This window comes from Chroicocephalus ridibundus, chromosome 6, assembly GCF_963924245.1.
Source record: "Chroicocephalus ridibundus chromosome 6, bChrRid1.1, whole genome shotgun sequence".
NCBI lineage: Eukaryota > Metazoa > Chordata > Aves > Charadriiformes > Laridae > Chroicocephalus > Chroicocephalus ridibundus.
The window spans coordinates 9,484,191-9,501,611 of NC_086289.1; the positions used below are offsets into that span (position 1 = coordinate 9,484,191).

General features: G+C 39.8%; 1 protein-coding gene across 6 annotated transcripts in view; it reads left to right on the top strand.

Moving 5' to 3' along the window:
- Positions 1-17,421, top strand: part of ABLIM1 (actin binding LIM protein 1) — a 211,983-nt gene that overhangs the window by 100,740 nt on the left and 93,822 nt on the right. For all 6 annotated transcript variants that reach the window (XM_063340168.1, XM_063340169.1, XM_063340170.1 and 3 more), the window contains exons 3-4: positions 13,763-13,946; positions 16,517-16,626. In XM_063340168.1, the coding sequence (XP_063196238.1) occupies positions 13,763-13,946; positions 16,517-16,626 (294 nt within the window). The remainder of the gene's footprint in view (positions 1-13,762; positions 13,947-16,516; positions 16,627-17,421) is intronic.

Here is a 17,421-nt window from a genome sequence, read left to right on the forward strand (position 1 = left end):
CTCGTAATCTTAAGGACCTCCACTCTGTGAGTCTCTCCCACTCTCTGGCCCGGCTGCTCACTGGGCCTCCACTCTTGAGCCTTGCCCTCAGGTGTAAGTATCTCTATACTTTTACATCTGTATTTATATTTATTTGCCTAAAAGCTGTAAGGGAGCCGCATGGCAGGCAGCTGGCTTCCTGCAGAGCTTTGTCCGTGTCAGGAGAGGCCTCTGGCCGGCCCCGGTTCTGCGAAGGTTCTACGGCTTTGGCCCCCTCAGAGCGAGGACCTGAGGAGCTCTCAGCACCTTCTGCTCATGCCGCTGAGCCCTCTGTGACCACAACAAGGACTCGCTGTGTTTGTGGTTTTTTTTTTAAAGAGGGGTTTAATGAAGCATTAAATAATTGTAAAGTCACTCTGTGAAGTCATCACCTTTGAAGATGAGTGTTCTGAATCAGGAGGTAATCCTGACGCCCTCATACAGTTTCTGTTTAATGGACAACAATGCAGAGTTGGCTGAATTAAATAACTCTCTCACCACGGTATGTAGGATGAAAGGTGAAAATATGGAGAAATATATAGGCCAGGGTGAAACAAGGGAAGGATTGCTCCTTGTGTGCGCCTGCCACATTCCATCCTAGCATAGCATAGGACAGATACAGTGTCCTATAGGGCTTCAGGCTTGAGGTGAACATGGCAGAGCTGGTGGTGAACACAGAGAAAGGGGTAAATCAGAATAACTGAGTAACTAAAACAGAGTAGCAGAATCTTTACTTTGGAGTTTTTCACTTCCTCTAAACCTAAGTTGCCTTTTCTGAAAGTCCCTATCTAGCACGCGTACTGCAGACTCAGACTTCGAAAAGTGCCTCAAGCCCAGTCCCTGAGTTGCACTTAGGTTTTTCCTGTTCTAATGTGCGTGGATTAGTATAGTAGCGTGATTGCTATAACTCTGTGCTTCTGCTTCCTAAATAGATGGGATATAGCAGAAACTAGGGATATTTGGTTTTGTATCTTACTAAAGGTTTATTTAAAAAGTCACTTGAGTTATTTGCATGCTGAAAAATGAGTGGCTAGAATCTAAGAAATTCTGTGTTTGTTTTACCTGTGTTTTTTAGTTAAATACAGCTGGATAGCTCAAAAAATACTTAACTTTCTCCTGGATATTGATGGCTTTCATCTGTGTCAAACTGGAATGGTATCAGGCCATCATGGAAGGCAGAGAGGAGCACTATCTGCACTGTTCCTGAAACGCTTGGGCTAACACCTGTGCCTTTTTGATTACACTTGCTGCATTTCAAGCAGTGCTTGATGTCATATAATCCCTAAGCAGTTCAAAACCAGCAACGAGTTGTCTGTTTTACTGTTTCTGCCCGTAGTGAGTTAGTGGTCTCAATTTACAGAATACACTGGATTAGGGTATTTCCAGCAGCAGGCCAGCTGAGACTCTGAGTCATGAAGGAGAACGGTAATTCAGGCCAGGTGGCAAACAGGGTGCCTAGGACGTCCTGATAAAGCAAGGTGGCAGATGAAACTGGGCTCTGGAATTGTTCTCCTGCATGAGATTAATCTTGCTGGGTTTTGGGGGTCTAATTTCTTCTTTTGCTAGTTTCTTAGTTACTTACTCATATGCTGCTTGTGTGCTTTGACTGTTCTGTGGCAAGGCTGGGTTTACTAGGATACTTTTGTTTTTTAATTATTTTTCCCCTCCCCTAGGGCAGTATCTGAACTCATTGTGGCTTCTGTTCAAGGAGGTATTTCCAAGCTCATGACAGTTTAATATTCTGTAATATTATTGACTTCATGACTGCTTGCATAAAGACAACCAGAGAAAGGAGTGCTATAGAAATATCTCTCTCTGGTAGAAATGAAACTATAATTTTTATCATTAGCTTGTTAAGGGAACATTGACGTTGTGGAAGGTGACTGGTTGTATGTGTTTGCTTATTGTTTAGGAGAGAGGGGTGCCAGTGTGGCTTCTGCCTGTCTGTAGTATCTGCACATCCCAGTTTGAACTGAGAGGGCCCATGCTGAATCTTAGAGACTTTTCTCTTGCTGTTCATTCAGTCTGTTCCTTATTAGTTGGGTTTGCCAATAAGCGTCATCTTTTTTGTGCTCATTTGTCCTTCACTGAGAGGAAGGAGAGGAGGGTGTGTGGGTGGTTGCTCCAAGTCCTGTTTTGAATCTTATACCTGAGCTGCAGTGCTTGTTTATTGTTGGTTTTTCATATTTAAGTGAATGCACTTTTTGTTTAAACCGTATAGTTATTTACTTATATTGCATGTTGTCTGACCATATGGTTCATACAAGTGGGACACAGATGTTCAAGTAAGCACTTTTTTCCTCTTAATCTAATGGATTTTTAATTTGACATGACGGCGACTCTACACGAGGTGGAGTTAGACCCCCGCAGTCTATACAGGATGTTGTTAGCCAGAGGAAACAACTCCTGATACTGGGACCAGAATGTACCAGGCAACCAAGCCACCTGTAGATGCAGCTTTTTCCTTTTTGTATACTAAAGTTTGGTCTGGAGACTTCAATTCATATGTCTACAGCGTGAAAGACTCGAACAAGTGCATACCTGTCTGACTGCTGTCATACTTGCTGAAAATGTTTAAACTTTCACTGACAGGCTTGGTCTGATAGTCTAGTGAAGGTGTGGAAAAAATCCACTTCCTCATAAAGCTGTCACGCTGTTTGTATAGTAGCAGGGTTTCAGTGTGAACCTGTTCTTATTTTGCTCTGCATGGGATTCCTTTTTTTTTTTTTTTTTGGTTGCCATCCATGCTCTCAACTTTGTATTTACATCAATAAGCGTATTTGATATGATCATAATGCTGCTTCCCTAGGTTATGTCAGAGACACATAAGCCCTCCGTGATTGCTTGGCATGCGTCAGTGTGGTTGTTGCCCTGCAGGAACATGGTGACTTAAGCCTTCACGCTGCATCAGCCAGCTCAGGACATCCATATGTGTCACATAATGTGATCAGACAATTGTCTTCCCCTGTAGTTTGGTGCTGCGTCCATCTTTGGAATCCTTCTTAGAACAGGGTAACTGCTTCCTGACAAAGATGGCAAGTAAAACTTTCACCGATTGATGTGTTCCCATACCCCCATGATAAGGTGCAGCTAACTGTTTCTCCCTGCCTGTTGAGAACCAAGTGTATACAGTTGGTTTGTCCTTTCTGCCTGGCAAGGCTGGCTCATTCTATTTGTGGCTCCAGATAAAAGCTGATAAAAAAACCCAAAGAGCTGAAAACGGTGTGGCCTGTCCCCCAGAAGGTGAGCTCTGCCGGCTTCTCGATAGGCAAAGAATCTCAGGCAGGCAGCAGCTGACTCGGAGATGGAGTTAACAGGGGAATGATGGACAGGGGAGGGATAAGAGACGCTTAGGAGTGCAGCTCCAGGAGCACTATTCAGAGCAGTTGTCTTTGGCTGTTTTGTAACGAAGTCACTTAGCTTGCTAAGGAATTACACTGTTGTGCGTTACAAGTGCAAGATTAATTGGATTCTGCGTTATTTCCGATTATAATAAATAAGTTTTAATTTCTATTTTACCAGGAGTACACTACTCTTACCACACCAACTTTTTCATGCTTACCAGGCAATGGAAGCAACAGGCTGAGAGGAGGGGAGGGTTAGGTGAGGAGTTTGGAGGGAGAACAGACTGAGCTGGAGCCCTCATTGTTTTACTTTTTGTCTTTAATAACCATTAACATTAACAAGAATGAATTAGAAGCTTATAAAGAAGTAAAAAGTTTCTATGTACATGAATAACTTTTCTGGAAAAACTAAGACTATTCACTGCAATGTCTTTTACATCTGTAAATGTGGGTGGGGTCAGGCCCTAAATTATGATCTGCATGAGCAGAGATTTTAATATCTCAATTTAAATTGTGATCTGATACAAGTGATAATTTTCTATTATTGTCAGTTGATTACAGTTCATTTTACCCTATTGCATGTACTAGGAGAGGAAACTTTTGAGGTTAGCAAAATTGCTATAATAAGACTTTATTATTAAGCTTGTGATTCATCTTCTGGGTTAGAGGGAAATGCTGGTTTCAATACAGTGTATTGCATAACAGAACAAGCTTTAAGCTTTCATAGTAACAACCTACAAGTTTACATAGCTTGATTTTGGTACATGTAGAGATAGGTTGCATTATCTTAACAAGGTGATGTATTTCAAATAGTAGACAGTGTTCCTGTTCTTCATGTTGAACATAAATTGGAAAACATAGTTAGCTTCCATATGGTAGCCTAAACTAAAAAAAAAAAAAAATAAACCTCATAAATAAGTAATCTTGCCATGAGAATATGGATGGCGTCCTAAAGTTTTCTAGTCCTCACTATGTGGCATAAATGTCTGTGATTTGATTCAGCTGTGCCAGGTGGAAATGTTTCACTGTGTATGAATGTTTTACATGCTATAACAACATCAGATATCAAAAGGCAATTACTAGCTAATAGTCTTGCTAATTATAAGGCAAAGCCAAGTCTTGGCACACAGGAAGCATTCCACACACCCAGAGTATCCCATGGAGAAGGAACTCTTAGGTTCTGTTAAAACATTGGTATAAATTAGCATAAAACAGTTTCTTAATTGTGGAACAAATATGCTAACTTTCCACTTTTGAGTTAAATGTCTTTGAAGCTTATTTAGGAAAGCCCACACCAATTTGTACTTCCAGAATCCTTTGTGGTATGTTTAAGTTCCAGGAATGGGTCTGTTTCTTTTATGTGATGACTTTTGCAAGGCTACATCATCTGTAGCTCAATGAGCTTGACAGGGAAGGGGGAGGGCTCCTAAGTTTAGATTTTGGGATGCTCTGTAATCTTTGACTTTGAACTGGATCTTCCTCCCTTGAAGGACTGGGAAGAAGTTAGGGTCATGTAAGCAGACACCGTATCAACAGGCTGGAATGTGTTTTAAATCATTAGTTCTTTGACCTTTGATCTGTCATCAGATTCCTTCAGTGGCGGCAGGAGGAGGCTGCAAACTGTCTGCTGGGAAGTTAGTGCTATTAATAGTTCAGTGTCAGTGGATGGAAAGTTTAAATATGAGGACATTTTTGTAGTAGATCTCCAGTGCACTGTTTTAAAGATTTCTGCATTTCCACAAATACTTCTGAAACAGAGACTGGTCTCTGGACATGGTAATGTATCTGGTGGGTAGAACGTGCTTCTTCCTGACCATTAGGAAGTTGTATGAGGTCCCCTGAAGCTCTGAATCACTGAACCAAAGAGCCGCCTTTACGTAAAAGCTCTCCAGGCTTGTAATTCTCTTTCAATACACCATGGTTCTGCTTGCCATCTTGTGAACTCCCTTTTTCAGCTTGGTTATTGAAACAGCCTTTAGCATTATCAAGTCTTTTGATTTTTTTGCAAGAGTGTTTGTATTTTCTTTTTCTAAACCTCGGCTTTCATTTAAAGAAGAGGGCATTTCTAGTCATTAAAATATAAAACATTGGGAAATATGAACCTGAAATGCTCTAACAGCAGAATACAAATAAAAAGGACAGAAATGTTACAATATCCTGGTTTGGATAGTCAGGACTTCGGGGATCTGACTCAAGATCTTGAAGGATTACAACTCTGCATCCTTTATCGATGGCAGAAAGTTCCATGGAGGCAATGAGGAAGAGTAAGTTGAGATTTTAAGGGTGAAAATGAGCGAAATACTTGTTGCTGAAGAAACGAGTACACAAACCAAGTGAAAAAGGGGACATGCTGTTATCTGTGTACACAGGGAGACCTTATGAGGCACAGTGAGAACATGTTTAGGAACAGCAAATCAGGTTTGAGCAATTTAGAAAATCCAGGGAGCGATGGCATTCTGCTGTTCCCAGGAAGCTATGGAGGTTAAAGTTTCTCCCATGACAGAAATGGGATTCAGATGTGAATTCATGTGTTCAGGTAGCTTGATATGAAAGCAGCCTCAGTTGCAGCTGTGAGAGTAACTGCCCTTTCTATATTCTTATATCTTAGCTGCTGCGTCTTGAAGCCTGTTCTTTTTCTTGCAGTGATTCCTATTGGTATTTCACTTCAGGTGCAGGTAAGGGCCTGGGAAGTTTGTTGTAAGATACCTTGATTTCTTGCAAAATGACCCTAACCCTCCCATAAGCAGCAGGGAGAGCTCTGTCTCTACTTGTTTGCAATAGCAATGCCCTATTTAATTTGGGCCTTTTTTTCCAAATTATTTTTTCTATTTGCATATAAACCCCTGAATTGTTAATTTTTGCTTTAGATGTTGTCAGGAAAAAAAATCCCAAGCAGTTTCATCCCATTCTAAAGTGGATCCTTGTTTTACTCTTGGGGTTTTGATGCTGTTAATGGCAATTGGTTGACACTGATCTTAGTTTAGCTGGGCCTGAGGTCTCTTTCAGTGACCAAATATTTGACAGGAAATGAAATTAATTGCACTACTTGGCTGATATTGATGAATGCTGACAGATGCCACGTCAGATTTTAACAAGCTACTGGATCCCTTTGAAAGTATAAGGTCAGCAGGATGCTTTGCAGGTGTATGAGTGTGGCAGAACATCCTTACGAGAATTTGGAAAGTTGCTTGGGTTTGTTGTCAATGTATCCTTCATTTGCCTGACTTGTTTCATAACTCTATGGATGAGGTAGATTTTGGTTTTGTTCTGTTCTTAATCCTTAGTTTGCTTATTTATAATCTTTTTGGAGAGATCTCTCATCTAGATAGTTAACATTTTAACTTTGACATTTTTCCACCGATTGCATTTTCTTCAGGGTTCATTTCCCACAGACCCGTTAATTACTTTGATCTCCACCTAGTGCTTAGTTTAATGTGAAAGGTGTTTTAAATGGTTGAATGATTCTTGACATTGTTTCCATCCTGGTGCACAAAACATTGATATTTCATTTGGGAAGCTGTCACATTGCTACATTATATATGGCTGTTGTTTGCTTGCTGTTGGGCTCAGGTACTAGCTATTGTCAGAGTGCTAGAAAGACTGAAATATGTGCATGTCAGGTGCAGGCAGGACAGTCTTCCTGTGCAGTATTGTTTGTATCTCCAGTGTTAAGGAGAAAACCAAAGAAAGCTGACCTCGTAGGACTAAAGGCAGTGTCATGGTGTTGATTGGGAAGTTGATAAGTTAAAACTCTGAGCTCATTTGAAACTCAGTCATCACTAGTGGTTTCAGCTGAGTGAATGCTTGCATTAAATGCTTAGGAGTTTCATTTAGGTACCCCACTGAGAGTTACTTGTGTCATAATGACAGTGGCATGCATTAGTCATGCAGGCAGGACATTTGGAATGTTTTTCATTCGATAGGTGTTTCAAGGGAAGAGGAGAAGGGCCTGGCTGGAGATGAAAGGATGCTTCTCATGGGCATCCCAGAGCCATTTAGGGGAAGAGGGGAGAAATGCAGTCTCATCTTTTACTCAGGAGGTATTTTAGCTGCTAAACCTTTCTTCCAGCTGGTGACGAGATAAAAAAGCAGATCTTTGATCTGCATGAGGATAGGGAGGGTCTACAGAGAGACTTGGATAGATTGGATTGATGGGCCAACATTAACGGTATGAGCTTCAACAAGGCCAAGTCCTGCACTTGGGCCACAGCAACCCCATACATCTCTACAGGCTTGGAGTGGCTGGAGAGCTGCCTGGCAGAAAAGGACCTGGGGGTTCTAATTGACAAGCAGCTGAATATGAGCTAGCAGTGTGCCCAGGTGGCCAAGAAAGTCAATGGCATCCTCACTTGTATTAGAAATAGTGTGACGAGCAGAAGTAGGGAGGTGATTGTCCCCCTGTACTCAACACTGGTGAGGCCACACCTTGAGTACTGTGTCCAGTTTTGGGCACCTCAATACAAGAGAGATATTGAGGTGCTGGAGCAAGTGCAGAGGAGGGCAACGAAGCTGGTGAAGGGCCTGGAGAATAAATCTTATGAGGAGCGATTGAGGGAGCTGGGACTGTTTAGTTTGAGGAAGAGGAGGCTGAGGGGAGACCTCATCACTCTACAACTACTTGAAAGGACATTGTAGAGGGGTTGGTGCTGGTCTCTTCTCACAGGTAATTAGCGATAGAACAAGAGGGAATGGCTTCAAGCTGCAACAGGGTAGGTTTAGAGTGTTCATTAGGAAAAAATTCTTCACAGAAAGAGTGGTCAGACACTGGAATAGGCTGCCCAGGGAGGTGGTGGAGTCACCATCCCTGAATGTGTTTAAGAGTCGTTTAGATGTGGTGTCAAGGGATATGGTGCAGGGGAGAACTCTGTAGAGTGGGGCTGATGGTTGGACTTGATGATCCCCAAGGGCCTTTTCCAACCTGAATGATTCTATGATTACCTGTGTTTCTTCCATGTATATAAAGCTCTTTTGACTTCCCAGGGTTATTTCTAAAGCCAATCTGTTGAAAAGAGATTCCAGAACCACTGTGAGTGCTGGACACAGTTCCAAATAGCTTGGATCAAAATGCGTCTCTCATCAGTGTATGGCAAAAAAAATCTCCAGTGACAGGAGTGTGACAAACAGTTTTCAGGATCACTGTTACAGCTTTTGCAAATAGCTGTATGCAATTTCTTAATGGTGCTTTGTAATCTTTCTGCAGTGGTAGCGCTGCAGCATGGCTTCTGCAATTTAGCCTTCTCATGTGGTCTTCTGATGATACTTTGATGTACGTTCATTCTTTAAATGACTTAAGGAACCAGAGGTTATGCCATCAAGAAAAGCGTTTTATTCTTCTTATCAACAAAGGCAGAGAAAGACTTACTTCATTTGAAATGTGGAAACTTTAAACTTTAATGAGAACACGAACCTTGCTTTCATCAATACAGGATTTGTTAAGCTCTCTCTCAGGCAAAAAAAAAAAAAGAAACAGATTTTTCCTGTATATTTGTTTAGATGTAGATGATAAACTGAAACATTGCCAAATTCCTTTCTTCCTTCAAACAAGAAATCCATTATGTCCTAAGAAATAAATGTTGTATGAATATTTCCCCACTTGAGAACAGCACCATTGTTCTACGAAGCTTAGAAATACAAGAAAGAAATAGAACCCCAACAGGAAATTGAATTTTCACCTTGTTTAATGCATGGTGACAAAGCGGATCATTAAATTTTTGTTAATGAATAGCATTCACTTATGCAAACTGCGAGCCCATGCTCATAGAGTCTGCTTGTGTGGCTTTGTTTCTTCAGTGTTGAAACAATTTTTACTTAGGGCCTGGTTTTTCAACTCTCACTGACAATAACCCTATGGAAATCCTACATAATGCTCAGTAGGATCAAATCCTACTTCTATGCACTTTGAAGAAATCTGATCTCTTCATTTTCCTCATATCCGTTAAACCTTGGAAGTGACTCAAGAATGATCTGAGTCCCTTGGAGATCACAGGCAATTGGATTGCTCTTGAGCAGCTGCCTTTTGTTGTAATAGCCCAGGCTTGCATACGCACAGCCTGTGGCTTTGAGAGCTGTCAGCAGCACTGACGATACCTCCAATCCTTTTGTGCTCCAAGGATGCAAAATAGTAGCTCCAGAGAGTAGTTCAAGAGAGAAAAAGCTTGTAGGTCTGTGATTTCCATATCATGTAAGGCAGGACTGTATTCCAGCTTATTCCACTCACAAGAGAGGCAGGATGGTCTGTTTGGAATATGAAATCCTTTGATATACAGACTCAGAAAAAGGTTGAGCTCCTCCAGGAGCTCTTGAAGATAATGATTTTCTTTTTTTATTTAAAGAAAAATGCTGATTTATTTTTGTCTATGCCTGTGGTACCTCAGAGAATAGAAATGCTTCCCAGTGTCTCCTGTTTGAGAAGGGAGGTTTTGGTCATGTAAAATGGAATTTCTTCCTTCATATCGAGCAGGAAGAGTTCTGGGGAAATGTTATTCTCCTGTAGAAGTATTTCCATGTGATGGATGTTTACAGAATACTTCTTTTGCCATCTCAAGCATGATTTGTGCATTGCGAGTGGCTCCACTATTAATTCTTTCCATCAGCATGGGAAAAAATAAAAGAACATAATTTGATGTTTCCTATTAGCTGTCGTCACTTTGGTATTCATTTTTCTTCGATGACGTGATATTTGTATCACAGCAATTACCTAGATCACACTATTGGGATTTATTGTACATACGTAGTGATCACAGCGGGTGTCTTTTTGTTGCCTCTGTTTGTGGCATGAACGATGCTGGGCAGATGGTCTTTCTTTTTAATAAAAACAATCACGATTCATCCATCGTTCCTGTGGTATTTCTACAGTGGTCATAAATATGTGTGCTAAGGCAGTATGTTTAAGCTTGAGGGGATTTGTTGTCAGAACCATGACTTCTGCACAGTTGCAAAAAGGAAAAAAAAAGCAAGCTGTTTAAATCCCTTCCTTGTTTGCACACCACATTGTACACCAAGTGTGGATACAGTCATGTTCATCCTTTATGATTTGATCTCTGACTCAAAGTGAAAGCAGCCTGCTGGAACAGCATTTTTCCAACCATGGATGTTAATAGTCTGAGTGACCCTTGTTTTGCCCACGTAGCTTAAAGCTGTGATTAGGGATGGGAACACATGTGCTAAATTGTCTGCAAAAATCCGTTGTAATGTGGGGTTGCCAGGACTTGTCTTTAATTCTTGCAGATTGGTGTGTGCTTCCTGCTGTGAGTACACCAAAGATGATGGATCTGCTGGTGGTTCACATCATAAGCAGTTCTGCTTGTGCCTGAATTCATGACTTGCCAGTATGAGAGAATTTAACTTATTCTGAGTTATTGACAAAAAGAATGAGAGATTGGGTGGAAAGGAGACTTTGTAAAGAAAAGGGCAATAGAGGGAGCTTCTTTTTAATAACAGTAATTGCTGTCTTTAAAAGACTTGCCAAATAATGTTATGCCCCATTTTCATCGCAAGGCTTGAATCCCTGTGGCCATGCAAAAGGGATAGACCTTAATAATTGTGAATGCTTTCATGCAAAGTTTGTGGTATTTTTTTGCAAGCAATGATCTGCCACAGACCTCTGTATGATACATTGACACATTGAAGCTGGATTTTCAGAAGAAGCTGGAACAGAGGTTGCATTGAAAGTTACTTTTGATCATCCTATCTTATTAGACCCATTCCTAGGCAGGTAAGGAGAGCCGTCATGACTAAATGAGTTTTTCAAAAGGTGACTCATCGGTAGAACTGGGGACCATGTTAAAAAGCCAGAGAGTTCATATATGCAGCTTCTGAGGCAGATCCAGCAGCATGCTGAGTGCCTTCAGCATGAAGGTGAAATATGTAGAGACTTGGACATTAAAGCTGCAAGCTGAATGACAAACTAAAGGAGGTTAGGAAGAAATTCTCACACAGACACGAGTACTCCATAGCTCCTTATGAAATTTAGCAGCTTCTGAAGCATATAGTATTGACCGCTTCATGAGAATACTCCAGATCATACAGCGTAACCACAGGATCTAACAGTCTGAATACTGACGTAATCCCTAACACCTTTTTGGCATTAAATTAGAATTCTCAATTACTCCATGATCTAATTGTGAGGATCCACCAAAGGTAACTTAGGGAAGCAAACCTATTGTAAGTAGGCTTAGGTTTTGCCTCTGGAGCTCCAGTGCAAAATGCCTAGATGGTCCCCAACTCAGGAAGAGTCTGAGGTGAAGTGGTGATGAGGTGTAGAGGTCACAATATGTTCTGCCTAATGGTTAAACAGTATTGTACCATTAGTTTGAAAATAATATTTTAAACAAAATGGCGATTGGTAGAAGAAAATGGAAGAATGAAAGAGGGTTTTTTTTCTGTAGGTGTACCTGAAAACCATCTTAGAGCATTTTGCAGCACTATAATAGAGCCTTAACAATAGTTCTCTGTAATTCTCCTCAGTCACTGGTAATTGAGTTTTGGCTGCTTGTGGATTTAATGCCACCATGAAATGTAATTTGTTTGCACATGAAATATTAACGTTGTTCTATGCAGAAATGTGAAACCGGAAAAATTCTAGCACTGACACTGCTTCAATTCTAAGTTGTGTTTTACTGTATTCTGTTTATTGTTATTCTATTAATTATTGTTACGGTAACACTCATTAGACTTCTGAGACTTGGCAACAGGCAAACACAGAGAATTTGCAATCACTGCCCCAAACACCTTGCGATTTCAATTTTCAAGGCAGGTAGCTAATAGGATAGTAGTGCATTGCAACAGGGCAGAGAATGAATGTTGTGCATGACAAATTCCATTGTGCTTGGAATTTGTGGCAGAGAGATGAGTTGAACCCAGCTCCCCTGATAATCTTCCCGTAATTCATATTTTAATTTTTCAAGGACTCTCTAACTGCAGGGACCTAGAACGCTGCTTCTTTATTTTCCCTTAAGAATCAGAATTTCTGATATTCGATATTTCTGATACTTGATCTGAATGTACTTGAATGTTTTGAAGAGGGATGAGATGGAATTGCTTGCAGAGTAACAGTTAAGCTAGTATCCTAGACCACTGTAGTTTCTCTTACTGAATTACACAAATACAGCAATATACAGAGGAGCAGTAGGAGTGGCTAAAACCAAAGTGCCTGGGAGCTGTCATATATATATATATATGTATTTGTTTAAGAATTTAACTAGCAGCTCCTATTTATGCTTTCTTACTGAGGTGAATAAAGAGAACTTTTAAAAGCTTGCATGAAGCAAGTAGTATTTTTGGTGCTAGATAGGTGAACATTAGATAGGTTCAAGTCCTTTATTCACACGGAGATAAAGCAGAAGTGTTAAATTCAATCTCCCATGGCTGTTCTGGGATGGATTGCTTGCTTTCTCCTGTGTTGACCAAAAATGTCAATGTAGCACTATGAATATTTTTTTAAAACAAAACAGGCACCTGGTTGTGTTGTACTTTGGTTTGGATGAATAAGCATTTAACAGTGAAAAACTGTTTATCTTAATCCATGAAGTACAGGGAGTATAGTATGTGAAAGACTAACAGAAGACCAATGCAGATTAGGCACTCAAAGGTAATAGTAGTTTTTGGGATATTAATTTGTTCAGAATACAGGGGGGGAATACGCTATATTCAATATTCAATATACTGTTGTATAGTTTGGCTGCATATATCAAGAAGTATGTATAGTGGAGATGTGGCTAGATTTTTAATGCTTTATTGTCTCTTTACTGCAGCTTATTCCCAGTATTTATGTCTAAATCAATACTGTAAAATTCAACTGAACATTTCAAAGATCATACTTTTTAGAGCAAATGAAAAATATTAATGCAGCAGTGGTGAAGCTCAGTGTTATCTGGGGACTGGAGGAGTTAATCTAAAACACACAACATTTCTAAAATAGTCATTGTTTCAAAAAGACACAGCACCTGGAAAGGTTCTTAAAATAAAGCACGTGGTTTCAGGAAAAATGTGTGCTAGTGTATAACATAGTAAAATCTGTTCTATTTATGGAATCATATATTTTCTTCTGCTCACCTCCAGTTCCAGAAGTGAAAGAGAGATTGCATTGCTACAAATAATTCTGATAACATGATTACTAGAAGATTGGAGGTAACTGAGGTCTTGGCCAGGACCAAGCACATGGAAGTTATGATTATGTAGATTCCTCCAAGGAGAGTCTTTACTACAAGCTCTCTTGTAGCCAGAGAATACCAACCATCTGTTGGGATGTCAAGGCATATAGTGATAGGAGGAGAAAGTAAAACTCTGATAGAAGGGAGCAAGACCACCAGGGTCATCTCATTTGTTGGCAGCATAGACTATTGCTGACATCCTTAGTAGGTATATTTTTCCAATCTGTATGTGTGGTTTTTATCTTTCAGTGTGTGGCTGTGACTTGGCACAAGGAGGATTTTTCATTAAGAACGGGGAATATCTTTGCACCTTGGATTACCAGCGCATGTATGGTACCCGCTGCAACGGTTGTGGGGAGTTCGTGGAAGGCGAAGTAGTGACAGCTCTGGGAAAAACTTACCATCCAAGCTGCTTTGCCTGTACTGTTTGCAAGTAAGTCATCCCTTTCAACTAACGTGACATTAACCTAGCACAAGGAAAACAGGGGAGAAAGTATCACCATGAGACACAAAGCTCAAGAGGTATTTCTCTTTAGGAAGCCTTTGGTTTAAAAAGATCTGCTCCAAGTCTGACTTTGATGGTCTTCGAAGTACCACTCATTTATTTGGGGGATGCAGCTTCTCTGTTACCTATAGTTTCCTGTTCTCAGAAACTTACTGTCACATATGAAAGAACTAAATATCAGGCTTACATGTTCAGATGACGGACACGGGTTAGGTGAGCTCAGGTGATCAGCTCAGCTTGATAGGAGAAACGAGGTAAAACAAAATTCTGGATGCTACAATAGAGAAGTCATTTGGACTACAAGAACAGTTAAACAATTGAAAATATACTACCAGCTCACTTTCACATCATGTGGCTTTGAGACAACTGTGATCCCCGTCTTCTTCCCAAATACCATTTCTTGTCCCCAGTAAGAGAACCAGGGAATAAAAGGAAGATAGCTAAGGCTATATGGATGGGACAAAAGGTGACATTTTTAACTTTTATTTTTGTTTAAACTCTCACTATTAATTCAGAATTTAGGAGACTACTGGGCCTATGTTCTTCATGATCTCATAGCAATTCTATACTTGAAAATCTCAGCTGAGTTTTACAGCCTGAACTGAGCCCAAAGCCTCTATGCATAGTGTTCTCTATGAGCTGGCTTTAGGCACTGAGGCTATGCTAGAATTTAGGCTGTCTTAGCATGTACCTTGTTTGCTATCAGTATAATATTTTGGATACACTAGGGGAATAAAGCTACTGTAGGTTTTTATAGTAGTGGCACATTTTTATAGTACTAAAAATAATCTAGACATAAAGTGAAATTTAAGTGATATGGTGTCATCATGATTCTACAAAAAGCCAACTGTGTTATGTGTATACTTACTATTTACTAAGCTGGAATGAAAATGACCATCAGGCTGTTCATTTCTGCTGTTCTCAGCCCTGCAAGTAAAACAGAACTTTTCTTAAATAAGTTTCAGTGTAATGCCTGAGGGACACATAAGAAGCATCAGATAGAGATGTAAGTAGATTTCATAGAGAGGGAGGACCCAAAAAATGGCCTGCTCCTTTGTAGTCTTGGAGGGAAATAGGGGAGTGCAGTTCTCCAGAAGTCAGAATCTAACACAGTTGAATGGTCTAAAACTTAATGCAGGAGGATGACGTGAACAAGAAAGGCAAGAATCTACGTTCTGAGATAGTACTTTGTTGGACATCCCATCATATGATGTGTATGGGTATTAGTGGGTAGACTTGCCAGGTGCTACCCTAATCTTTCGTAGCTATCTCTGATGAGTACTTTGTCCTATAGCCTGGTACATTTTTTCAAGACCTTTTCCTTTGGAAGTATTTTGATTGTTTTTCCATTTGATTTTAAATAATGTGTGTATTTACTGCGTGTCAGTAATCACATGATGTGTATGTTTCAGATTTATTTCCCAAGGACAGTGTGAAAGTAGATGATGTAGTATGAAACATGACATCACTTTTCTGTATGTAAACTTACATCAATCATTTTATGTTGAACGAACAGATGAGTCGTTGGAATAGATTCATGAAATACAGTATTGCTGATGATTTATTTATGGCTGACTTAGGAATGGCAGTAGAAGGGAAAGTAGAACAATGCCTTAAGCATTTTGTTTTGTGGGAACAAGCAGATGTTCATCTGTTAAGCACACTTTTTGAGTGAGGTGTGGTGTAGGGGGGTCTGTACTTAGCAGCTAAATCTACTTACTAAAGATTCGGAGTTATTAATATTCTCATTTTAATGACGTGCTCATACAAAATTTTGTTCATGCTCTGTTTTATACACCAAATAAGGCTAACAGTGATGTCAGCTTCTGCCTAACACACATTCTTAACATTTTGTTAACATTTTTGCAAATAATCTTAAACTTCCATAGCGCATTCAGCCTTTACCTTTCTCCTAACATCATCTGCACAGGTGGAGCAATTACAGTGGTGGTTCTGTAATGTAGATACCTATTTTAAAGCTCTAGGAGAATGAATGTGGATAACATTTCATTTTTTTGCAAACTGCTACATCCACTGTAGTATAGTCATATATTTCATTGCTGAATACAGATGAAATTAGTGTATTTATGAGAGACTAGCTCCATATTCCTTCACTAGCCTCAAGCCCAATTCTGATTCTTCCTTTGAGTTCTCTTGTGTACCGTTTGCTACCCACAGCATCACGCTGAGACCATCATAAATGTAGCTGTTGTGTCTAAGGAGATTTCACTGCCGTCTATTCTTTAGATAAAGTATGTTTGATTGCTTTTTTAAACCAAAATATAAGGCAAGTCTAACCTCTGCTCTGCTTGCATCCATGAATTGGATTTCTTCCAGTGCCTGGCTTTGCCAAGGCCACATTGCAGAAACTATTTGGCCTGAGTTTCTGTAAAATATTGCTTGCACTGGGGGAAGGCAGCAAAATCAAGGCATAGGGAACAGAGGAAAATTTCTGGCATAACCTTTGCTAAGATACATTTTTCTCTTTAACTCTCCAGGCGTCCATTTCCACCAGGCGATCGAGTTACCTTTAATGGAAGGGACTGTCTCTGTCAGATGTGTGCTCAGCCAATGTCCTCCAGTCCGAAAGAATTGTCTGCCTCAAGCAGTAAGTATGCCATCTTCTTTCTGAAGCCTCTCGCTTTCCCAGGCTGACAGTCATTTAGTTGAAACTAATTTAACACAAACTTTTGGGTTTGTTGTTTTCTTTTCCTCACCTTTAGAAATGCAAACTATCTCTGGGAACCATGTTTTTTCTTTCTTTTTTTTTTTCGTCATTGAAAGCGTGTGGTACTACAGGTGGGAAGAGACACTTACACATTTCAATATAAAAACCTGACTTTTCCCCCATGACTGCATTTTTTAAAGGGCTGGTTTTTCCTTTTATAGACACTTGAAAAGTAGTTAACTGATGAAACCTAAGGTTTCAGAGTTGATAGATTCCCTTTTTTTCATATATAATTGCATAGATTTAAGTATTCAAAAGAAGACAAAGTCAGAGGAAATTAAATTTCTTCTACTGTTTAACACTTTAATTTAATTAAATTCTCCTTCAAAAGGAGTACCACCAGGATTATGCTTCCAGTAGACTGATACCACAATGATACTGTGATTAGAACCCCAAGAAACTACTATAAAAAAAGAGAGAAAGCAACTTAAGGGGAAAGGGAGAGAATGAAGAAGGTTTGGGAAGAAATTAAATTGGTTTGCTGTTGGGTTTTAATGCTTTTAGAAGATAATTTATAAATTAATGATATTAATCTCTGCCTCTGGTTGTTAATTTTCTTAATCTTTGGGGTTTTCTGATTTTTTTTCTCCAACTGGTGGATTGTACTCAGTGCTCTAGTCTGTAATGACTTATCCAGTATAGTTTTATAATTCAAAATGGTTACAGATTTCCTTG